Consider the following 24,767-nt stretch of genomic DNA (forward strand, 5'->3'; position numbering starts at 1 on the left):
TGATGTTACAGCCACTGTAACATGTAACGTTTTGCATCATACATTCAAATACTGGTGGAGCATTCCAGATCCAGGAGCTTCTGATCTCCAAAGGTTATAAAGGTTGAGAGTGGTCATTGTTAGTTCAGTATAACTGCTCTCACTACCCTCTCTTTCTCCTTTCTCCCTGTAAAGAAAAGCAAAAGAAACATGTGGAGAACATGAGCTCTGAGAGCAAAGCAGTGTGCTTACTGTTATGGAAGTGGGGAGCATTTTTGAAATAGGGGTTGCTTTTTCACATAGTGCCATACCTTCAAAGACTGGAAGATGTTAAAACAAACCACAAGTCTGCCTGCCTTCTACCTCAAGGGCATTTGGTAACAAATGAGAAAGGAAGGATCTTGTAAACAAACCCTGGCTTATGTTTGCACCAGATCTTTAGCAACAAGTGCTAGAGTTCTGCTTGCTTTTTAGAAAACATTGTGTGTCTTGAGCCAGCTAACTCCTATTGGAGTTAATACTGTGACACTATAATGTGTGGAAATCCAAGTCTTCACTTGGAAATTCCAAGTTGTAGTGAGGCAGTTCGGGAGTGGCAAATCATTCATTGGACACAGGGGATGCCAGGTGCTGATGCAGGCTACTGTGTTAATTAAATGAGACGTGCTTAATTTGTGGCAATCTTTAAATGTAGTGCAGTCACTTATAAACTGGTTTTAGGCTCTCAGCTGTGGGCTGCATTTCTTTTTTTTATGAGTAACTTGAAGATAACACAGAGACAGGTTGTTTTTCCCAGTACAGACTTTGACCCTCCTAGTCTTTCCCTAGCGAATATGGGGGAAGAGGTACTTAGTATGAAATCCCAGGACGTGGAACAGGAAATAACTACTCCAGTTTATTCTGCTTTTTGGAAATGATCCCACTGAATGTCTTGAAGATGGGTTGGGCTTTTGCTGTCAGATGCGTATTTCCACACTGCTCTAACCCTGCTATGCTGTGGTGGTTGAATTGGGAAGCAACATTTATTGATGGCACCCTTCTCCTATAGTACTCTCTCCTGAAAGTAAAACTGTGTTGCATGGGAGCAAGGGTCATTGTGTAAGATCAACTAATTTCCATCTTCTTTCCCTCCAGGCAAAGACAGTGACAGTGAAGACTTCCCAAATTCAGGATCTGTCTCCACAGTGTTATTGGACACACCAAGTCTGACTGACCCAGAAAAAAGTCCATCACCAACCCCAGTAACAGCGTCTCCAATCCACGATGAACTTAACACAAATATTCATGAAGAGGTGTATTTTTTTCTTCTTCTACAAGTGCCATTATTCCTTGAAAACTTGCTTGTGCTCTTCTTGTGATACAAACGCCAAGACTCAAGATTTTTTGGGGGTCACACAATTTTAGTAATCCATATTCTTTTGGATAATGTTAATTTCTTCTGAAACCTGCTGGGTAGTTTGACTTGAGTTCAGTCTAACATATTTTTTCTTAATCAGATGGAATCAGGAGATAACAAATAGCTGCATTTGTCACAAGAATGTGTCTAAACTATTTTTCGTGTTAGACGTAGCTATTTTAGGAGCTGCATTTCATTTGTCAAGAACTTGAAGTAAACATGCTGGAGCTTGTTCAATACATCCTGTCATATTTAAAAGGTTGCAATCATCATTACATGTTTACATTCAGTGAAATGATTAGGATATTATCCAATCTCTGATTGTTACAGTCACATTTTCCAGCAGTAAAACTATAGATCTCTTAAAGCTCTGAGTCAAGGTAGGGACTTTGAACAAACTACGAAGAAATATTAACTAAATTAAATATTCAGCTGCTGCTTGGTATCCTCTGACAGGAGTGAACCTAAAAAGTGAACTGCTCCTCTTGGAGGCTGTGATGGAGAGAAGTTTAGCAGGCGGACTATGGAGGCTTTTAAGATTTTTGCCTGTGCTGTAGCTTATCGGTGCAGCAATTTATCCTTCAGTGCCATCTTTGGAGTACTAAACCGCCACTCTGTTATAAAGGAAAGAAAGCAAATATATATTCTTTTTATTTTGGAGCCTTTTTTCCATAGTTTATCTATTACGGTTTTCATTTTTGACTGCTTCATTTGAGCTCAATTTCAATGTAACAGATAATTATCTTTTCTTTTCTTTTTTTTTTAGAATTCCTTACAGATTCACAAAAGTATTCTGCAGATTTCAGTCCCATCTTTTTCGTCAATGTCCAAGAGCTCAGAAACTGCTGCGGAGAAACTGAAAACACAGCCTAGGCCAGATCCTACAAGTGATTTGAGGTATTATTGTTTCCCCACATATTCTTCAGTTGTAAATTCCGTATTTGGCATTTAATGAATGTAATGATCTGTCAACTACCACCATACTGTAAAGTTATTAAATCCATTAAACCAGGGTACCATTCACTTGACTAGCTATAGTGAACTGAGCTTATATTCATAAAATATGTTGGTTAAATCTTTTTCAGTAAGTAAGCATTAGTGTGTTGGTTGTTGCTTGTAGCAGCACTCATACTCTATGCCAGCTGCTTAACAAGTAATGAACAGAAGGAGAGAAAAACTGATCTAATGTAATGAAGGACACAGAATTTTTATTTTTATCTAGCTTTACATCGTGTAGGTCTGGCAGAGATAGTGTCGTCTGTGCTAGCAAATGTGCTCCTGATAATTTGCATCCAGATATTTTCCACGGTTGCTAAAGGTTGGTGTAAGGCACCATCCAAACTGCAGCAAAAAGACTGTCCAGCACTAATCTTGAGGTGTTACCAGAGATGCAGAAGGAAACTAAGGGGTGTTTGAAAAGATCGGAGAAGATAAAAAAACACACTGAGACTGAAACAATGAATTGCAAAGATTTGATTGTTCTTATAGGAACACTGCATGGGGTACTCCAAAGCCAGGCTAAATGTGTCACTGCAGAATCCTAAGGAAGCTGAGGAAGTGGATGTGTGGCTCTACCCTGGGGCTGTGGCTGAGCTGTACCTCCTGTACCCCATACCACAGCCTGCTGGATGAGAACCTCATGCTGCTCTAGCCATCGGTGGCTAACTCTTAAAAAGAAAACAAGGAAAGCACCAACAGCAAATGTCCTTGCACTGTGACTAAACTACAGAGAGCGGGTGATCTTTGTACTTGGTGCTTCAGACTCTGTGCATACTGCAATCTCTGCATTTATTTAAGCTCCGTGTGCAGCATTGTCATGCTAAGAGTGTTTGTTTTCTTTCCTGGTGCACTTCAGTTCATCTTTGTCTTTTGGAAGACTTATGACTGCAGAGGAGAAAATTTAGTTGTGTTTTAGTTCAGTAACAGCTGAAATGAAAACAGGTTTAAAACACGATGTGTTTCTGTATTAGCAAAATATTTGGAGATCCCATCCAAATATCTTTTTTTTTTCATGTATTTCATTTTTACAGTGAAGTAAGATCAACACGTTCCTCTCCAGAAGCTCAGCTGTGTGATAGTCCAGTGTAAGTATCACAACCAAAAATATTTGGGAAACACTTGTATGCGTATTGACTCAACCTGTTGACTCAAACCTCCTGACCCACATTTTACAGGCACATGTAAATACATTAAATACATCTAGCCAAGATGGTATACAGTGGCGGCGGTTTTTTTGCTCATGACTGTTATTTTCCAATGCTTTATTCGTGCACAGGTATTAGCAATTTATTTTATGTTATTAAGCATCTCTAATTGAGTCATAAATTGTTATTGTACCTCTACCCCTGGTTTGGTTTTTGTTCTTTTGGTAGTATGGAAAGGCTGATCAGATGACTACGATAAAAATTAAGTTTAGCTTCTGCCACATAACCTTATTTCCCCATGAAATCAGTGGGACTATTTCTGAACATGCATGTGTGTCCAAGTAATTTGTTAGCAAGGAGCACAAGACAATAGGGCTTATCTGGTGTACAGCATAGGACTCGGTGGCTGATTTTATTTTGAGTGACTTAGTGATGCGAGAATATTCCCAGAGCCAAATTCTATTCTCTTTATACTGGTATAAGGATAGATGAGCGTAACTTCACCAAATCTCACAAAGTTAACTTAGACGTGGTTTTGGGGAGTCTTTAATGATAACTTTCTCTTCAAACTTAAGCACTCCAGACTGAGTCCTGTCAGAACAGATAGATATCTAGTCTGAAATAGAAAATAGAACTGTAGATAAAATACTAAACCACGATTGACTTAGTGTGCTTGGCTTCTTTAAGGATTAAATTAGTCAGAAGCCTGCTGCTAATAATACTGTTTTTCATAGCTTCTGTTTATAGCACTTCCTTTTGCCTGTGTAACTTCTGCTTGTGCTTCTGAATATACTACTTTAAATAAAAAGCCCAAAATATCCAAGGTAGGCATCATGTCACTGCAGCATTAACATCAGTAATTATGAAGTGGAGACTTGTAGAATGTCTCCTAAAACTGTGTGGGCTCTGATTAGTGCATTGATTGCATTCATTCAAAATGTCTTTCTTTTTGAATATATCTCGTCACATACTGTTATTTTTAAGGCTGACTCCCAAGAGTGTATTTATCTTTAAAAATTTAATGGAGTTTTTCAGTTTATTCTTTGTGTCGTTTCAGAACTTCCTCTCTGCAAAAGTCCAGCAGTCTGAGCAGTTTGAAGAAGGAGACATCTGAAATGGTTGGTGTGGGCTCTCACTTCTTCCTCTCCCTTAGAATTGGGAATGACATCTCCAATGGGGCTCTGAACCTATGAATGCCATATTGCCTTCCTCAGAGTCAGAGCAATTGGACAGATCAATGTGATGGGAAAGGCGTTACACCAGAGGTGTAATGGCAGAAGGATTGGCACGATAGAAAGGTGCTATAAAGGAAGGGAAGAAGATTGCTCACCCATATCAAAAGATTGCAGGTTTGGAGGAGAAAACTCCACCAAGGAGGGATCTCCAACCAGAGAACCTTCCTCCATGGCAGTCAGCCTTTAAATGGGGTCTAAGAGAGATGCAGCCAGGCTCCACCTCTTCTGATCACACAGCTGAATTGCCTTCACCCGTGCTCCCAGGGATGACCTGGTCCTTTCCCCAGGTGCTCAATCAGTGGTTCAGGCCACAACTGAACAGTTCCCATACAGCAGGACTCATCACGTCATGCATTAGCAGTGATCACAGATATGTCACATCTTGCAGATTTAATTAAAAAAAAAAATATATATAGGCTTTCTTGGGGGGCTGGAGGTGTTCACCTGAGAAAAAAACAAACATGTTTGTTTGTTTTCTTTTGTCTGACAACCTAAACTGTTAAAACTCTTCAAATATCTGATACCCAAGTTGCTGAGCTGCACTTTGCAACTTAGAAAAGATGTTGACATGATTGAAAATGTGGGCAGAAGTTGGTGATAAAAGCTAGAATTCTTGAGTTGTTGGATAGGGAGGTTGGTTTGTTTGAACAGCCAAGGAGTGGAGATTGTGGATGTTTGGCCACTACCCTGCCTGATTCCAGCTTTGGGTCTCCTCAGCTGACTGTGACTGTTTGTGCCTGACAGGCTGCATGCGGCTAATTATAAACACAGCTAATGCTTTCCAAAGTAAACTAAAGCAACTGTATTTTCATGTCAGCTCACTGACATGAAAAAAGTAAGAATTAATCTGAATTAATGCAGTTTTGAAGAGATTGTTTTGGGAAAAAAAGAATGCAGAGAAGGGTATTTCAGTAATCATTTGACTTAGGGTAACCATGATGAACTCAATACTTAATATAAACAGTGACTTTTTAATGTGTTTCTTAATCTTTCCCAAACAGGACAGAGACTCTGCTTCACAAAAGCTGACAGAGGTAATGTGTGTGTGTGTGAGTGTGTGTGCGCGCGCGCACGCATTTGTGTGTATATGTGGAGAAGCATGGGCAGCATGGATGTTGGAAGGCTCAGTCATCTGAAATTGCAGTATTCAGTTCCAAATGGGGAATAGCAGACATGCAGACAAGGTAGTCAGGAGTATACGATGATTGATGCAATCACTTCTGTATCAGGCTTAGGGTGTCTCACACATTCTTTTCTTTTCCCACAAGGATTATCATTCAGTTTTGTTGAGCATAAGGTTGCCATCACATCTAATGTTTCCCTCACATGTTCTACCACTTGATAATTAGCAAAGGTAGCCATTAACTCTTATACTGACTCTGTAATTACGTTTGATTAGTATCTCTAAAAACCCTTGGGTTTCCAAATTGTTTTCTGTAACAACATGTGGTCTTAAAGAGTCTGTCATTGCAGAAGAGTTAGCCTATGGTACTGTATGGCATAGTTTGCATACAGCAGTTATTGCATGGGCGAAGACCTGAACAGAAAACACCTGCATTAGACACTACTCCAGGGTGAATGGTCTGTCCATTCAGCAAAAGCCAAAGGATCTTTTTTGGATTATGAATGGATTTTTCTCTTTTTAAAGAGACTGTGAAACAACCAAGAAGGTTGAGACTATTACTTTAAATTGGTTATGTGATGTTTCAGATTTCGGTTCCTGTCATTTTTACTCCTTGCTTTGTTGCCTATTTTCCTCTCAGCTTGGGCAGTTGGCAAAGTCAGTTAGTTAAATCATTCTGAAATTGCAAAGTGATGACAGCTGGAAGGGGCTGTCCAGAACTAGCCAGAGATCCAATTCAGCGTGAGGGTCTTGTCTCTTTCTTTGCTTCCTCTGTTGCTACAGCTGTCAAAGCCTTACAAGGCTGTATTTTTACCTTTTTCATACATGTAAGCTGTGCTTGCAGAAAATGAGCAACATCTTCGAAATGACATGTTATTCTTAGAATTTAGTGATAGTAACCTCAAGTCCTGAACTTGTTCAACTGAAGATCTTGTCTGTTCTTTATGGTTTTTGCAATATTTTCCCATAGTAACAAGTGAGATCGAGTGACTCTCCAGATTATCTGGCAGTGATTACCTTGCATCTTCCTCAAAGGTCTTTTGCAGTTTCCTGATATTGACTGTTTGTTTTCCTAACTTAAGCAGGCTAAACCTCGCATGGAAGGTAATAATTTCGCCACTCTCCCTCCAAAATCTCCTTCTCATGGCATCACAGGAGATGAGGACAGTTTTGGCACCCGTAAAGCCAGATCTTCCTTTGGACGAGGCTTTTTCAAGATAAAAAACAATAAGAGAACTGCAAGTGCCCCCAATCTAGGTAGGTATTGTACACCTAAATGCAGATCATGTATGTGTCTAACAATGTTTCTAATAACAGAGAAATTAATAAAAAAATATTTTTCTAAGTGATGTAACTGTCCTAAAAAGCTGAAAAGCCAGCCTTCATCTTGCTATGACGTGGTGTTGTTTTTCACAGTACAATGGTTGCAAAAAGTCAAGCAACAGCAAAAGAAAAACAGAGAAAACCTCACTGATGTAACAACTTAGTTCGTCTGTTTCCACCTCTGCTGTGTTATCTCCTCTGAGACCATGTAATGCATTACTACAGTTTTGAATTGCTGGCTGTCTGGGATTTGTGGATTGTTTTTCCTTGGCTCCATCTCCAGTTTATCTTTCATAAGATCTTCTGATGTACAGAAATGAGGCAGCTGCAGTCAGTCTTCCACTTTGTTTTATGTGTATGTAACCTTGCAAAAGAGACTGTGAGAAAAGGAATAATATTGGTAAAGTTATTCAAGCTCGTTTTGAGCCCTGGACTCGTGTGGGAGGGTTTTCTGTTTCGGTCTTGTCATTTGCACAGTGAAGAAATGAACAAAATGTTCTGCTTAATGCAGAATTTTCTTTTACCAGCAGTTGAAACCTAACTTGCTTTAGCTGATTTGTTGCAGGATTCTTTCCACTGTTCCAGTTCAAGCATTGAGTGAGTCATGAATCAGAACTATTGGCAATTATCTACACTTTTTGGCTCTGTTGCACAACGTTTGGAATTCAGTTTTGTCTTTCAGAGGCATAGAGGCAGATAATGTCTTCTATGTTGAGAAAAAGAATTTATTGCTTTTACTTATCAATAACAATTCTAGATCTTTTTTCAAATGAACCAACGTACCCACACATTTATTATGCATTGCCCCTGTTTTCCCTTGCCATTGGCATGGGAACTTCCAAGCATACTTGGAATAGATGTGCAATCTATTCTGAGGGTCAGACTCTTTGCTTTAGTTTATTTTGTCTGTGTTTGTGTGTAATCACCTGTTTCATCCTGTGATTAATTTGTCTAACAAGATGGAGATCTTGTGGCTGACTTAAAGGATTGGAAGATGAGCCTTCTAGAGCAGGCTCCTGTGAATTTGAACGATTGCTATCCAGTTTTCAGTGCATCCACCTATAAAGTTGGTGCCCAGATTCTTGCCACCTCACAGGAGCCCGTGTGAGTTGCAGAGTGGGTGGCCTCCCTGCACTGCAAGGACTGAGGTGCTGGCTTACCCTCTCCAACAAGGAGCTCTAATGCATTCATTTACTAAGAGAGAGATGAACAGTGAATTGTTTATCCTAATCTCTGTGTGATTCATTCTTGTGTGTGACGCATGTGTCTCATTTACCTCCCTCCTGTTGTCTTGTATTTTGTTGATGTAAGTTTTGAAATATGTTTTACCTTGTCCTTCTGCGTGTTCTCTCCCTTTGTGCTGCGTGTGGTTATGTGCGTTGTTTGGATATCTGAAGATCGCAGTCGAAGTGCAAGCGCCCCTACTTTAGGTACAGTAATCCTGCATGTCTGCCTGTACCAGCGCTGTGCTGTGGCTGTTGCTGATGGCTGGATATAGCCACACACTTTTCAAATAAAAGCTAGACACCAGAGCTCTGCATCAAACACCTGTGCATCGCTAAAAGGAGTTTTCATGTAACATCTGCCCTCTGCTAAAAGTCAGCTGTGCCATTTCTTGATAACTTCTACTAATGAGAGATTGCGGGTTAATTTGCAGAGACCTTTACTGTAACTCTGAGCACAAAATTACTTACAGACCAAGACAGCAACAGGGAAACAACAGTGTATGAACACCAGGGGCGCCTCTGTGCCGTTGTCCATCCTAGAGCCCCCTGGGAAAGCTTGAAGGGTCATGAAACAGGACATTGAGTGTACTTATTTCTCAGGAATTCATTTAGGGGTACTCTGAGTGAAAGGGTAAGTTCTCTTCTAAGAAATAGCTACATTTATTGTGTAATAAATGAATGAGAAATAACTGGGACAGATTTAGATGGAGCCATTCATGTGGTAAAAACTGGCCTCATGGCAAGGGCAGAGAGGAGCAGCAGGGCCAGGTGTTAGCAAGGGAAGCTTGCAGATGTGGTGGCACGGTAGTCGCGTGTGGCCTTTGCTGACAAAGAGACACGAGTCCTCTTGGCCCTTCCTTGGTTTACCTTGATTGGCTTCTCCTGGGGTTATGCATCAGGGAGCAAAGTACATGGAGCAACCATTGCAATACCCGCAAATCTCTGCTACTAATGTATCTAGCCTTGTCTTAGCATTCTCTCTTTAGAGTGCTGTTTAAATGTGTATTTTTTGATGTTGTTTTTTTCTAGGCTAGAACTTTTTCTTACACAAGCAACGCAGAATCCACAAGTGCAAAAGCTTTGTTTGATATGCTGCTCTCTCTCACCAGCAAGATTGCCTTATTACTCAATAGCAGTCAAACCAGAATGCCCCCCAAATCATCTTGCGTGTGACCTTGTTCCCTCACTACAAGGTTTTCAATTTCATTGGAAGAAAATGGGAAAAGTTCATGCATAGTCCATCTGAAATACCTAAAACTTTGCCCTGCAGGAAGATACTCTTGAGACCATGTGTCCCAGCAATAGATGTTCTAGCTTGATTTGTGTGATTTGTTTGGTTTTCTCCTGCAAGTTTGAGGGTCCATTTGAAGAACATGATGGTGATCTTATTATGTAGCTATGTGAAAAGGTGGTAGAAGTGGCTGCAGGTTGCCTTGCCACGACTGTTTCATCTCAACAAGCTGATGCTGTTTCGCAGTGAGTGTCATCAGCTCCACATGGTGACTTTCTTCAGCTATCTGGCACTTTGCTGGCACACCTCTGCTTATGTAGTCTTATAGATATTGCAATTTGTTTTCTTTTAAATGGTCTTAAGTAGTCTTCTGCTTTGTTATTTCAGCTTTTACTAAACAATCTTGTCACAGTTTCACTTTTGTAGACAGGAACCTTTAGATTTGTTGTCAGTGGTAAACAAGGGCTACAGATCAAACTTTTCATGTGGGAAGTAGTGTGTAGATTCTGAGATGCTCTGTGCATCCCTTCAAAGGAAAAATGAAGTTCAGACAGAGTGTAGATTTCGTGGTATTTCTCTGCAGAGAAACAAAATGCTCCACAACTTGAAGGAGAAAGCTTTCTTTCCACCAGGAAGGGGAAAGGGCCCTCCTGCTCCTAGTGTGGGAGGAATTGTTTGTTGCTGGAATTTCCTCATCGGGGAGCATAGGAGGTAATGGAGGTAATTAGGAAGGCTGCCCACTGGGAAGTAATTTATTCTTCTGTATTCTGGGGACTCCTGCTCCACCTCCTGCCATGGCAATGATTTATTCCTGGAAGACCATCCCTGAAAAAGAGTGAACTTGGGATTTGAATCATTGATCAGTTTACCAAGTATTTGTTGCCTGCTTTGGATGCAAGGCACTCAAGTAGTGCAGGGCATTGCCTTGGAGTGTGTACAGTAAGGCCCGTGAACAAGAAACACATTTTGTTTCTCTTGGGTTTTTCACATCCCTCTTCACCCCATTTTCTTAACATGGAGGGGCTATCAGTAATTTTAGCAAGAGTCATTCCAGAGTTCAGGAGCGTGCCTGTGCAGTCCTGCAGGAGTAAGTCTTGACAAAGCTTTGTTTTCTAATAGCTGAAACAGAAAAAGGATCTGCGGATCACCTTGATCTAGCTGGTTTGCCTCCTCGACCCAAAGAAACAGAGAGCTTGCAGATGACTCCACCTTCTCCAGATTCCAGGAAAAAGGCCAGGGGAATCAAGAAGTTATTTGGAAGGTAAGTAAAAGATGTGAAATGACCATTCTGCAGAACTGAGGCTTGCAGGGAATCCAGCCGGGTGCTGAGGTTGCTCCAGCTGATGGACTTTGGGAGGAAGAAGGTGGTGGGCTTTGCAGGGGCACTGCTGCACCTTCCATCTTATTGTATGCATTTTTTTCTCAAATGATCTTTCCTTTTTTTTTTCCCTTTAAACTTGTAGCTCTGTAGTTTGTTCTAGGGCAGGTTGTGGGCACAGTTGATGTGACCTTCACAAGAGCAAGAGCTGGCGTTTGAGGGACCCAATGATGGGTCAGTGTTGGGTGGAGGAAAGGCTACAAATGCCACAGGAAATCTTGCCTGTCTTGGTCGCAGTGGTAGAAGCATACTTCTTCCTTAGCCACGTGTGAATATACTTCCTTTCTTTAATCCAGGCTTAAGAGAAGTCAGTCTACCACCTTCAACCCAGATGACATGTCCGAAACGGAGTTCAAAAGAGGAGGGACAAGAGCAACAGCAGGGCCACGGTTGGGCTGGTCTAGAGACCTGGGGCAGTCTCGCAAGTAAGACAACTGGTAGCAAAGTGTGCCGGTGCATGCCTTCCTAGCAGCTCCAGTCAGGTGCGGGGTTAAAAGGAGGAGTGCAGTTCCAAAATGAAATGTCTCTTCTCCTAGTGAATGGAAACAGGTAGATCCGGCCTGTTTCCTCCCTTGAGAGATGATTTTGGCAGCACTGAGACTGATTGGTGGTGGGATTCCAGGGTCCTGCTGCTGAGTGATATTTTAGTGCATCTGCAAGGCGGTGCAAAGTGGAACGTGAGCCCGTGAGCCCTCATGTGGCAGTGACAGATATCCTCCAAGTGTTTCCTGCTGCATTTCTGGGATTAGAGGCAAAAGTGAAATACTACAGTTTTTCTTTAGCTAGTCTAGGTGGTAAGGGTGCCAAAAGTATTAATAGATGGATATTTATTGTGGTGGTAGCAAGAGATCAGTACAGTGCATCATGGTGCTGACAGTTCAGAGGTAGAGATACTCTCTTCCTCATAAGGCTCACATGATTGTGATGTATGTTCTCCCCCGGAGATCATCTCAGTTCCCACAAAAAATAACTGAATGAATAGCTCAGATTTTGGTTGTTTTATTATGTGTGAAAACAGGAGATCTGAGGCATGGGATTTATAAGTCTCTTTTTTATGAAACCTTCTGTAGTGAGCTGGACATGCCATTTGCAAAGTGGACAAAGGAACAAGTTTGCAACTGGCTCCAGGACCAGGGGCTAGGCTCTTACATAAGTAACGGCAGACACTGGATACTATCTGGGCAGACCCTTCTGCAGGCTTCTCAGCAGGACTTGGAAAAGGTGAGAAGTACTAGAAGCTCTACTTTCAGTTCAACTTAAAGGAATGCTTTTAGCTAAACAATTATTTTAATCTTGCCTACTTATATAGGAGAGAAAATTAATCCTATTGAGTATTTTTTTTTAATATTGACACATTTTAAATTAATTGTGCTTTTGTTTTTTGTATGCAACCTGGTATGAGAGTTCTATGTGTGATATTTTCATGTAGTTTTAAAGAACCTGCATCTCTTAATCCACTATAGTGAGCAGGTGTTTCCTAGAGCTGAGTGTGTGCTGAGGTGGTGTTGGTACTCAACAAACGAATACAGCACTTGCTGGTGACTTGGCAGGATTCAGTGAGACTCTCTGAAACCATTCTTATTTCTTATATAACAGACTAATAAATAAAATACAGTATTGTATCAAGCTTTGCTCCTTTCCTTTTTCTCACAGGAGCTTGGGATAAAGCACCCGTTGCATCGGAAGAAGCTTCAGCTTGCTCTGCAGGCACTTGGATCTGAAGAGGAGAACAATCATGGAAAACTGGATTACCATTGGGTTACCAGTAAGACTGTATTTGAAGCAGCAGCTTTTTGTAGGGCTTCCTAGTCATGTCAAGTTTAGGGTTCAAAGACAAGAATAACACCTAACTGGTGTTGTGGACATGGTTGCCATCAATCAAGAAGAGCTTTGCCATGTTAATGTTGGTTCTGTCTTTTTGTTAGGGTGGCTGGATGACATTGGCCTCCCCCAGTATAAGACCCAGTTTGATGAAGGAAAAGTGGACGGCAGAATGCTCCATTACATGACTGTAGTGAGTAAATGGCTTTTCTTGTCTTGACATCTTTGTCACGTTCTTAGATTTTACTAACATTTAATGCACACTAACATTCATCCAGACAGCTCACTGAAAATCATGCGAGTCTGGGGAGATCTCCTGCATAGTTATTAGATTCGCTTAACACTTAAACCTCTTTCTCTTAGCCCTTCTGCAGGAGCATCCATCAGCCAAATCATAGAATCATAGAATCACAGAATCACCAAGGTTGGAAAAGACCTAAAAGATCATCCAGTCCAACCGTTCACCTATTACTAATAGCTCCCACTAAACCATGTCCCTCAATACAACATCCAGTCTTTCCTTGAACACCCCCAGGGTTGGTGACTCCACCACCTCCCTGGGCAGTCCATTCCAGTGCCTGACCACCCTTTCTGAGAAGTAATACTTCCTAATGTCCAGCCTGAATCTCCCCTGCCGTAGCTTGAAACCATTCCCTCTGGTCCTATCACTAATGACACAAGAGAATATGCTGACCCCCAGCTCACTACAACCTCCCTTCAGGAAGTTATAGAGAGCAATGTGGTCTCCCCTGAGCCTCCTCTTCTCCTGACTGAACATTCCCAGCTCCTTCAGCCTCTCCTCATATGCCTGTGCTCCAGATCCTGTGCTCCAAATCCTGGCTGACCTCACAAGCATCCTATTTATAGAGTGCTGGAGAGCATCTGGGGTTGCTAGGGCACCTCAGACATTGCAGACAGCCACTCCCACATCCCTCTGGGGCTGGCAGAACCAAATAGACATCTTACAGGGTCTGTTGTCTGTGAGGAGCTAGGTCATGGCAATCTGACCAGTAGCTTCCTAGAGCAGAAAGCTGGCACAAGGGCCACATGGTCACCGTATGCATGTTTGAGTTTTGCCCCAGATAGGCAGGATCTGAAAATAAGCTAAAGCCGGAGGTTACTCTTGTAGTGCTGCAGAGCCTACACATACATGTGTACCAAAAGCACAGAGCTCACTCCAACAGCCAAACGTGTCTTATGAGATGCTACTGTTTTCAGAGCGCTTCCACTGTTCATAAATTGGGAAAGGAAATTCTCTGTCTAATTGCAGGGAGAAAATCAGGAGAGTTGAAAGAGACTGAAACAATTTAATGCTGAAAAGATATTTCAGGATCCTGGATTTGTGCACGCTACATCAGAGTGCTTGAAACTGTATTGAGTGTCCTGTGCCAAACTAATGTTACCCAAAGTAAACAGAAGTCCTGACAGTAGTACTCATCTGCATGTATTTCCTGCGTTCTTTCCATCTTTAAAGACACACTTAATGTAGAAGAGCAAATAGTAAGCAAAAGTCCGGACTTGTAAATGAGAAGTGGGCAATCTTGTGCTTAAGAGCTGTGTGTGACATTGTTTGATGTGCTCAGGCAACATCTGTAAGCACACAGAAGTATGCAAATGCTGTGGTTGCATTTCATGCAACTTTTTACCGTTCAGATTGCTGTCAGTTAATGGAAGTAGGTGGAATGTTTTTCTTCTAGATGAGCCAAGGTTGTCTAGTTATCTATTCATGTGGATGCCTAGCGTAAGAAAACCAAAGCAGCTTCCTTTGAAGAGAACTGCGGTTTTAAGAGCCAGTCTGTTTGAAAACAGGATTCATTATTAACATTTACATTATGTATTTAAAAATGTACAGCACGCTGTCAGTTCCTCACTTTACTGCCTGTCAGGTGAAGCCAACCAGTTCTTCTCTGGAGACATAAATGAAAACTGAACATTGCAAATATTATTTCCTTCTTTGTAACAAAGAAGAAATCAGTCACACCGTGGGCTGTATAAAAGTTATTATTTTATGCCGTATTTGCTTGTGTTTTGCGTATTCTTTACATTGGATTGACTACCTGATGTCATTTTGCTGTTTAGTGTGTTTCAGACAAATGCGTAGTACTTGTTGCTTACATGGTGTTTTCATGTTTGTCGGCTTTAGTTTATTGAATCTGCATGATAGCATAAAATTAGGAGGCATCTTGTTTCTTCTGTTAAATCTTGGAGATCTGATGCCAGTAGGTTTTGCTGAGCTTAATCTCGTGTTGGGAAGCTTTGTCACTGTATTGAGTGGGTGAGCACTGAGTGTTGGTAAAATGCAGCATAGGCAGTAATGTGAAGGACCTTCACGTTACTCTTTTTTACTCTACGCATTAGTCTTTTTTTCTACTAAAAGAGAAAGAAATCTGATTGGGCGAACAGAAGAGGGATAGGCAGCGGGAGCTTTGCCTTTGAACTAGATAACTCTCTCTGTCAGTTCCATTTAAAATTAGGTCAGTAGTTCCAACAGCAGATTCTGTGTAAATAATCAACTAAATACGAGTGTATGCAGTGTGAAAGAAAACTTCTAAAAACCACGTGGAAATTCACCTTCACTCAAACTAAAATAATGAAATAATGTGAAATAGAAACTCTAACCTTAAGTTCATCATAAAGTTAGTCAAAAGCAATGAACTGTTTGGACAAGCAAAGAATTTAATCTTCACTTATTCTGACAAGATCATGAAACAGTCCAGTGTTTGTAGCACACAGGTGGTACAAATATACACACATAGCTGTCTAGGTGAAACCTAGCATACAGATGTGTGAATTCACTTGTCAGCCAACTTGCACCAACAAAGTACCAGACTTTGAGACACTTAGTGACATAATAAGGATTAAATTATAACTGAAGAGCCTAAGTTAGCAGGAATGCAGATCTCACAGCATGTGACCACTTCTGCGGGGTAGGACAGGTTCTTTGTTTGCAGCCCTTCCTGCAGCTGCAGATCTGGATGATCTGGGAAGTCTTACCAGGCTGGTACATAATCTTTTGTAAACATGCCTGAGTTCCATGAATGAAAGAGAATCTGATTATTTTGGTTGTGACACGCTACACTTCTGGGGCTAGATTTTTGGAGTGAAACCAAAGAGAGGCAAAATGTGTCATCTTCCCTATTGTACATATTGCAAAGTTGTCAGCAGGTCAGGATTTTGGGTTGTACCAACAGCATTTAGTAACCTGTGCGCCTTGTCTAAAACGTGTCTTGTTTGCTGTTGTTCACTGTGTGTGTCCATGTGAGTTGAGTTATCTTGGTTGCCAAAAATCTCTCTCCCAGTTCTCAGTGATTTAAAGGAGCTCTGAGTACAAGGAGGTGTAATGGAGCCAGAGCAAAACTGCTAATTGCTGCTGTAATCACGAAGGGGGAAACTTGCCCTTCCCAGCTTTCAACATCTGAAAGCTCCTGGTCCCACCAAAGGCTGTGACTGATTCAGGGAGAACAGGCTGTGTGAGGCAGCGTCTCATTCCTTGATGTGGCAGAAATTGTCCTCGGGAGACGTCTGACTCTTTCTGTGAAAGCTGGTGGGAGCTGAAAAGCTGATCTGTATGAGCTGTAAAATGAGTTCTTCTGTGAGATTAATGTTTAAGTAGAAGTTATTGGGAGGATTCCGATTTTAGAGAAAGAACTGTCTGCTTTTGTTAGTATCACCGATGCTTTGCAGGGTGGAGTGCAGGGTTGTATTGTGGCATGCTCTTGCCCAGCAGTATGTGAAAAGGGATTCATCCTTACTGAAAATGACCTGGCTGTGCAGTTATGCCTTACAGTGCTTTGTCACAGAGGTGAGCTCCAGACCACCTATGGGATGGATGGCTTGACATTAATTCCTTGTCACATGTATTTAAATTCTGGAATATACTAGATGTGACATTTTAAGCCAGAGTCCAAAGCTGCTGAGAAAGTTCAGTGTTGGTTCCACTGCTAAGTGCTTCTAAGTGCTTTTGTGTGTATTAAATCCTCCTTCCTCTTCCACAGGATGACTTGCTGTCCTTGAAGGTTGTCAGCGTCCTCCACCACCTCAGCATCAAAAGAGCCATCCAGGTTCTGAGAATAAATAACTTTGAGCCCAACTGTCTGCGTAGAAGGCCATCAGATGAGGTACTGCTTCAAGATGAAACTGTGAAAAAGAAATCCTGTAGTGTTTTCTCCCTATGTTTCTGATTATTTCTCCTCTACCCTTTCCTCTCGTATTGGCTGCTTCCTATTTTATTTTGTGTCAGCTTTGGTTTCTTTCTTGTCATTTTATTCCCAAGTTTGATCTCCTACTGAGGCTACCTGGAAAACAACTTGTTTTTTCCTTCAGTTGCTGCAGCCCCAAGGTCATGTCTCCTTACCAAATCTCACATTCCTTCTTGCTAACAACTGTCATTAGTCTTTGGTGTAGTTTCTTCAAGATAAGTAATCCTGAACTTGGTGCACAGCTTCTGTCAGGCTGGTATAACTGTGAAGTATGTGGCTGTGTCAGAATATTCTCTGTAAAACAAGTTTAGTCTTATCAGGCAGGAAGCTGCCACTGATTTGTGTTGGAAGGAGTGTATGCCAGCTAGGGGAATGGATGATAAAACAGCTCTGAGTCTTGTATTTAGATTCTAATGCATATCTGCAGAAGAATGCCAGCTCATGGAGCTAGCTAGTTCTCAGCTCTACTCATAGAAATCGCAGCTAATCCTAGTGTGCAGCAAGATCTTCAGACTGCATGAAGCACAATACAGACCTGTTCACTGCACTCATGAACACAGCTTGTGTTGTTTGGCACGACAATCCTGCAAGCAGAGCAGGAAAGATGATTCCATCCTACATTCCAGTAGGATAAACACAAGCTAGGCTGCTGTGATAAGCTCTTGGCTTGGAATTATTAGAAAGATACCCTGTTATGAGTGAACAGTTCTTGAATCAGACTGATTTCAAACCCTTCTGCCTTGATGGAAGGCTTTAGACTTTTCCTGTAATGATCAGGAAAGTAACAGATAGGTAGCTTCATATCAGTGTCACCATCAGCTAGCGTCAGTATTTTAACTCTTAAGTGAAGAATCAGCTTAAGAAACTCAGTGAAGAGCTCAGCGTGCTGTAAACTGTATGCAGTGCAGAAATACAAGATTTCTGATGCAAATGTGATTTACATCTGCTCCGAAATCTTTCAGTGCTTGAGGAATGTATGAGGTTTGGTCCGGACCCAATCCCACTTCAGTACTGCTGCAAGATAGCAATCCAAAGAAAGTGGAAATCTTTTTTTTTTTCTCAAGAGCAAGGCGGGATCGTATGCATAAAGGACAGGAGAGGTTTGTTTCAATAAAGACCAGGGCTGGGATATCTGTGTTGGGAAGCCTCCTTACCTGCCTGTTCCTCCTGTTCACAGAATAATGTCACACCTTCTGAGGTCACCCAGTGGACCAATCACCGTGTGATGGAGTGGTTACGCTCTGTTGATCTGGCAGAGTATGCACCTAATCTGAGGGGGAGTGGAGTGCATGGGGGGTTGATGGTAAGATACTCACAGGCTTACTTTATTTGCATTAAAGTAAATTGTGACTGAGAATTAGGAGTTCTGTAGTCTTTGCTGCACACACACATCTTCTTTTTCTTCTTAATAATATGTAGCTGTCAATATTTGTTACCCAATAATTTAAATGACACAAATGGCTTGGATAAAGTTTGTTTGGAAAGCAGCAAATTTGTTTGCCTGTGTCCCCTTCACAGTTTAATGGCATTTTCTACCTCCTAGCCTACAACACTACCATGCTATTACGAAACCACCATTTTCCTTCCTGCACATGAACATGTTTTTATTTAGTGGGGAAGGCTTGATTCTTTAGGAAAATCAGTGTTAAAACAGCATTGTTTTTAATTTCTCTGGCATGAGATGCTCCAGACATTCGGCTTATGCTTGTAGAAGTTTGGAGTGGTTGAAACTTTATCCCTTTTCCAGACATTTTATGTTTGTTTATTTTCCATCATTCCTTTGACTACATTTTCCAGAATTAAGGAGGATGGTGAGTAAACATTTTGTTAGAGCTTTTCCATATCATGTGATCTAAACATGAATTGAGCTCTTCCTTATGTGCCAGTTTCTTTCTATTTGTAACTCAAGAAAGAAAGGCTGGAGATAGTATTTTATGAATCCTTAAATTTTTTTATTCATCTTCATTGCATGTTTGCTCTAAAATAAAAACCCAAAGCAACTTTAAGAAGTGGCTGAGCCACACATCCCCATCAATGTCCTTGAGACCTCATCAGTCAGTGCTGACTTCAGCTGGACTCTGTGGTTTTGTTAATAGGTTTTGGAGCCACGTTTCAATGTAGAAACCATGGCCCAGTTGCTGAACATCCCACCAAACAAGACACTGCTGCGACGGCACCTAGCCACTCATTTCAACCTCCTCATTGGTCAGGAGGCCCAGCAGCAGAAACGTGAAGCCATGGAGTCCCCAGACTACGTCCTCTTAACAGCAACTGCCAAAGTTAAGGTAGGCCACTTGTTCTGGGTTTGTGTGTGAGCTGCTAGGCAGGCATGTAGATCTCCAGCATGCTAGTTTTATCCATTCTTGGAGGGCTGTTCAGTAAGGTCTGAGAAACAGGGTCATCTGCTAAAGTGCAAACAAACAAAAAAGACATTAAAGCAGGACTCAGCAGATAAGGGTTTGACTCTTACGTCTACTATGAGCATGCCACATCTCAGCTCCTCATATGTGCCAAAGAGAGACAGAACTCTTGTGGGCTGTCCATCTGACTGTACGATAACGTGGTTGGGACAGAGGTGGTCTTTTACTGTTTATATGCTTGTGGCTGTGTGCAATGGGATTCTGATAACATTTGGGATTCTTTAAATGTTATTTTTGTAGTAATGATGGAATGAGGGGGTGCATCTTGTTCTTATTGGTGTGGTTATCTGGAAATACAGCTATTGAGAAAGCTGTTGGCAGAGCACTGGAGTCTTAACCCTTCAACATTTGCTGACATTGAAACACCGGTTGCAGAGACATCTGTTACTTCTTTGCTGACTCTGAGTTTTTGTGAATTTTCTTTTCCCTTGTAAGCCAAAGAAACTTGCCTTCAGCAATTTTGGGAGCCTCAGAAAGAAGAAGCAAGATGATGTGGAAGAGTATGTGTGTCCTATGGAGCTGGGGAGGGCCTCTGGAAGTGCACTGAAGAAAGGTTTCAAGGGTGGCCTGGATATCCGAGTATATGATGATGATGATTTGGACAGGCTGGAGCAGGTAAAACTGTTCGTAGTCCTTGACTGTTGTTAGATTTGGTGGGAAATCACTCTTTCACAGTGAAACCTTTCCTTTCCTTTGGCCTGTGAAGATCCTCAGTTTTGACAGTCACAAAGCACTACTCAGAAACACAAACGTCTCTCAGCCCAAGAACTGCAAGCTGTGAATGCAGCGCCTGTAAGACTGTAAGACTGCCTCTGACATAACTTGTCTTCTGCCCTGACAGGGTACGCTCATCCCTCTCTATGAGCACGTGGGCTGTAATAAAGCATTTGCATTATTTGCTGAACTTAATTGCCACTGCATGCAGAGGATTCATTATTCATTCATTGTCCTTTATGTTTTTTTGCAGATGGAAGATTCAGAAGGGACGGTGAGACAAATAGGAGCATTTTCTGAAGGCATCAACAACTTGACAGTAAGGCTTAAAACTGTGATCTGTAGAAGAACAATTCTGTTTCTGTAAAACGAGTTTGACTCTTTCCTCATTTCCTTTCTAGCACATGTTAAAAGAGGACGAAATGTTTAAAGACTTTGCAACTCGCTCTCCTAGCACCAGTATAACAGATGAAGACTCCAATGTGTGACAGCAACCAGCAGGCACTGATGAAGGCTCGCTTCCTATGTGCAAGAAACGTCATCACTAGATGTGATGGGCAGCAGATCATACACATTATGTCGCTCTTGCTTCTGTTTGTTAGAAGTAATACTGGGGGGTGAAGAATTTAAAGAACTGAAAAAAATAAAAAGAAAAAAAAGGTGCCTACTCTAAAGTTGCCATAAGAAACACCCAGACACTGGTGAATGGAAATCGTTTTTACTCTATTTAATGTACAAACTGGTGATATGTTTCAGAGTGTTGCATTTAAATTGATGTGGTATCATAGTCACGCTCCTTTTTTCTTATTCGTGTCCTGAGATAATCCTTTGTATTGTAAAGCAGATTGTTAGGTAGAAAAGCACCCTGCCTGTCCTTGGCAATCGGCTTTCTGTAGGCCCTGAACTGAAGCTGTTATTGCTGTCTTTTTCAAAGGCCTTTCCCCCACACAGATGCTAGTCCTGCCCTTCCCTTGGTATCCAACGTAGGATTTTAGTCCCCTGTGCCCTGCATAACCTCGCCCGTAGCTCTTCACCGTTGCTTTTATTTTTATACTGTTTTATAAAAAATAAACATAATTACAAAAAAAAGAAGTATATGAAGTACATCTAAAAGCAAAAATATAAATTTTGTGACATAGAGTAACGGAAAGTTCAAGATAAGGGGAAAGGGGAGAGAACTGTTAGAGATTATCCCAGTTTGCACACCAGCTGGTTACTGGAAAAGGCAGGCTGACCTTTGGAACTGTTTGCTTTCGTTGCTTTTTTACTGAGTTCACAGTTAAATGATCTTCCATTTGGGGTGGAGCAGTTGTGAAGCGTGTTTCCTCTAGCAGTGACTCCTTGGGAAGCTGCTGATTTCAAGATGTCTTCTTCCTTGTTCCCAGCGGCAGTGATGTGATTTTATAGTGTTGAAAGTCAGTAACGCTTCTGTGACTTAAACATGTTCTGGAGAGTTTTTCTTTGAGTTGAGAGTCCTCCCTGCACGTGGAAGGGATGTTTCTGTGCTGTGACTGACGTGAGGATGGTGTAGTTGCAAACAAATAAAGTTATATAGAGAAATGTATAGGAAATATATTATTTCGTTATATTAAGCCTAAGGTGGAACTTTTCCTTAACAAATCCAAATATCAGACGTGTTGCTCATCATTTTACCTTATCAGAGCATAACCATTTTTCCTTGAGGGTCATCAGATTTTAGAAACGTTAACTAGCCAGTGCAAGTTTTTTCTGTCAGGCTTTCTGTATTGCGAGGTGTCCAAGCCAAAAGCAAACAGAAAGCAACTCTGTTTATTACAGCGGTCTTTTATACAGTGTTGAACATTGCATGTATTTTAGCACAATGGCATGAAGCTTCTTTCGCTTTGTAACGGGGGAAAAAAAAAGTCCAGCTGCTCCTGGTGGATTCTGTTTGGCTTTTACAAGAGTTTGTCTCTCGTTTCATCACTGCCCATGCTGGAAGTGAGACCACTGTTGACACACTGATGTGGGGTATAAAGGATCGTGGATTTGTGCTGGTCCTGTGGCTAGGGAAGGAAGGAAAGGGGTTCCATGGATCTTGCAGCAGGTGTTGGGGGTAGACCAGAGATGTGTTCTAGCACTCTGCTGTTGTAGCCTTATGAGCTGTTAACAGTCAGGTTGGGGGTTTTTTTTAATTACTTTTTTATTATTTTTTCAATTGTTTTTGAAAGAAGTGCAGTTTGGGTTAATTTTCATGTGCAAAGATGAAAACTGTGATGTGGACCAGTTGTGTTATATATGCAATACCAAGTGCTGCCGTGCTTTCTTCAGTAGCTGGAGCCAGGCAAATGAGCCATATTGTATTGATGAAACAGTTTGCGCCGCTTTCCATTTGTGTACAGACAGATCACACCTGGTGCTTTATTCAGAACTCCTAGCTGACGAGCACCCTCAAGTGAATTGCTGTCTGTTGCTTCTTCTGCAGTTCTGGGGGTGGCTGAGCTATTCCAACCAGGCAGAACAACCCAGTTCTATAATGCCTGCTTGCCACTGTCAGGTACAAATCCTCATGGGGTGGGTTCAGGGCTTGCTTTCTGCGAATGCCTTGCAGTGCTGGGCTCAAGACCTCTGCCACATGCAGCAGAAGCACTGGAAGACATGGTGCAGCCTTCTGAGCAGAAGTATTCCTTCAGATTCTCCTGAGCAGACGCTGGCTAGTGGACATGAATGAATTTTCACAGGAAGAAAGGGGCTAGTGGCACAGTGCTGTGCTGAAACAGGTACAAGCAAACACAGATTTTTTTCTCACTCTGGTGCTGTTAACAAGCCTATCAGCAGCAGCAGACGATCATTTCTTTTGAAGTCCGGTGTTCTGCTCCAAACCCCCTGTTTCTGGGTCTCCTGGTTCGAGAACAGGTTGCAGTTCAGAGCTGCCTGTCAGCTGAACTACGGTTGTTTTGTGGGGGTCTGTTAGGAAAGCACTGGTAACAGAGGGAGATTGATGCGCGCATGTGCACACGGCTGATACCATTGTGGTATTTTGTGTTTTTGAAGAGGGCAACGTAACTACTGTGTATTGCCATGTAAAATCCAATAAAGATCTGTGGAAAATGCCAACTGCTTCTGGTAAGGTTTGTTTGTTTGTTTGCTTGTTTGTTTTCTGTAATGCGTCCCTAATTTATTTTTTTTTTAACTTCCTAGGAAGCTCATTTTGTTCTACTTAAAAGATGAGAGACAAACAAGATGAGGGCAAACAAAATCACAGGCTGGATTCACCAACTCATCTGTTGATGGTGCCAGCAGGAAGAGTCAGGTAACAGCCAAGAAATACAAAGTCTTTTTTGCTGATTCTTGAGATCCGAATTTAGGGCACGCTTGGTTAGTGGGCATGTGTGACAAGGTGTGTCCCAGCCCCTTGTCTACTCATCCTCAGTGAGCCCTTTCAGAGGACCAGCAATATCTGTCCCCATTGCAGAGAGCATCTCCAGCCCCAGGTGTCATCATCCTGCCCTCGTAGCCCTCAGCAGCTGTAGGAGTACCAACTGTGTTCCCTACTTTGTTGCTGGGATGCAAGTACAGATGGTGATAAATATTTTGCTTGGAGTAGCCCAGGTAGCAGTGAAGAAACTGCAGAACTCCTCCCTGTCTTGTGACCTTCATTTCAGTTGTTTTATTCATCATATCAGCTTTGTTGTGTTAACACCGAGGATAAATGCTTTGAAATCCAGAGGACAATACATACCATTTTCATTTTTATATTGACATGGAGCTTTATGCTTCTGTATTTTGGCATTTTCTTTTGCAGCAAGAGCTTTTCCTATGGAGCCCCTTTATCCTCCTCCCGTCTGAAGACAGCATTTTTGGTACAGCTGTGAAAACGAATGCAAGCCCCGAGAACTGCTAGGAGATTCAGAGACAAGGCTGGCAAGGAGGGAATGTTGGTTGCTGGGGAGCTCTGATGCAGGAAGGAGCAGAAATTGAAAGTTACAGTCAGAGGTAATGGGAGACTCAGCAGTGTACCCCCTGCTGATGGCTGTAGGACGGTCACAAGGGAATGCTCACTGCTTGGAAGCACACCCACACTCGCTGCCAGGCAGTGAGAGAGAGAGCCAGCATCACTTCTGTGGTGTATTTCCCTCTCCGACCGTGAGGTCCTCTGGGACTTGTAGTTCTCTGTGCTCTGCATGATGTTATGATGTGGAACACAAAGATTACAGAACAATGACATTGAGGGGAAGGCTGTTAACACAGTCTTCCTTGACTTCAGCAAAGCCACTACCACTGTCTCCCACAGTATTCTCCTGCAGAAGCTGTCAGCCCATGGCTTGGACAGGTACACTCTGCTGGGTAAGGAACTGGCTGGAGGGCCGGGCCCAGAGAGGGGTGGTGAATGGAGTTAAATGCAGCTGGCAATATATTGGTGGTAGGTGGATGGTTGGCCTAGATGATCTTGGAGGTCTTTTCCAATCTTGGTGACTCTTTGATCAGGCTGCCCAAGGCCCCATCCAGCATGGCCTTGAATGCCTCCATGGATGGGGCATCCACAGCTTCTCTGGACAGCTGTGCCACTGCCTCACCATCCCCTGAGTGAAGAATTTCCTCCTCACATCTCCCCTTGTT

General features: G+C 42.1%; 1 protein-coding gene across 22 annotated transcripts in view; it reads left to right on the plus strand.

Annotated features, from left to right (window-relative positions):
* PPFIBP1 (PPFIA binding protein 1) overlaps positions 1-23,263 on the plus strand; it is a 135,604-nt gene extending 112,341 nt beyond the window's left edge. For 11 of the 22 annotated variants that reach the window (XM_072328340.1, XM_072328004.1, XM_072328784.1 and 8 more), the window contains 18 exons: positions 1,114-1,271; positions 2,142-2,272; positions 3,406-3,459; positions 4,577-4,637; positions 5,756-5,788; positions 6,960-7,134; positions 8,598-8,630; positions 10,777-10,918; positions 11,332-11,460; positions 12,106-12,256; positions 12,689-12,800; positions 12,961-13,049; positions 16,852-16,974; positions 18,233-18,358; positions 19,152-19,340; positions 19,911-20,090; positions 20,443-20,508; positions 20,591-23,262. In XM_072328340.1, the coding sequence (XP_072184441.1) occupies positions 1,114-1,271; positions 2,142-2,272; positions 3,406-3,459; positions 4,577-4,637; positions 5,756-5,788; positions 6,960-7,134; positions 8,598-8,630; positions 10,777-10,918; positions 11,332-11,460; positions 12,106-12,256; positions 12,689-12,800; positions 12,961-13,049; positions 16,852-16,974; positions 18,233-18,358; positions 19,152-19,340; positions 19,911-20,090; positions 20,443-20,508; positions 20,591-20,677 (2,039 nt within the window). In that variant the 3' untranslated portion in view covers positions 20,678-23,262. Of the gene's footprint in view, positions 1-1,113; positions 1,272-2,141; positions 2,273-3,405; positions 3,460-4,576; positions 4,638-5,755; positions 5,789-6,959; positions 7,135-8,597; positions 8,631-10,776; positions 10,919-11,331; positions 11,461-12,105; positions 12,257-12,688; positions 12,801-12,960; positions 13,050-16,851; positions 16,975-18,232; positions 18,359-19,151; positions 19,341-19,910; positions 20,091-20,442; positions 20,509-20,590 lie in introns of all 22 variants that reach the window. The other 11 variants (XM_072328872.1, XM_072329276.1, XM_072328952.1 and 8 more) reach the window with 4 other exon arrangements.
* Positions 23,264-24,767: the final 1,504 nt, after the last annotated feature.

Source organism: Excalfactoria chinensis, chromosome 1 (genome assembly GCF_039878825.1).
Source record: "Excalfactoria chinensis isolate bCotChi1 chromosome 1, bCotChi1.hap2, whole genome shotgun sequence".
NCBI classification, from domain to species: Eukaryota; Metazoa; Chordata; class Aves; order Galliformes; family Phasianidae; genus Excalfactoria; species Excalfactoria chinensis.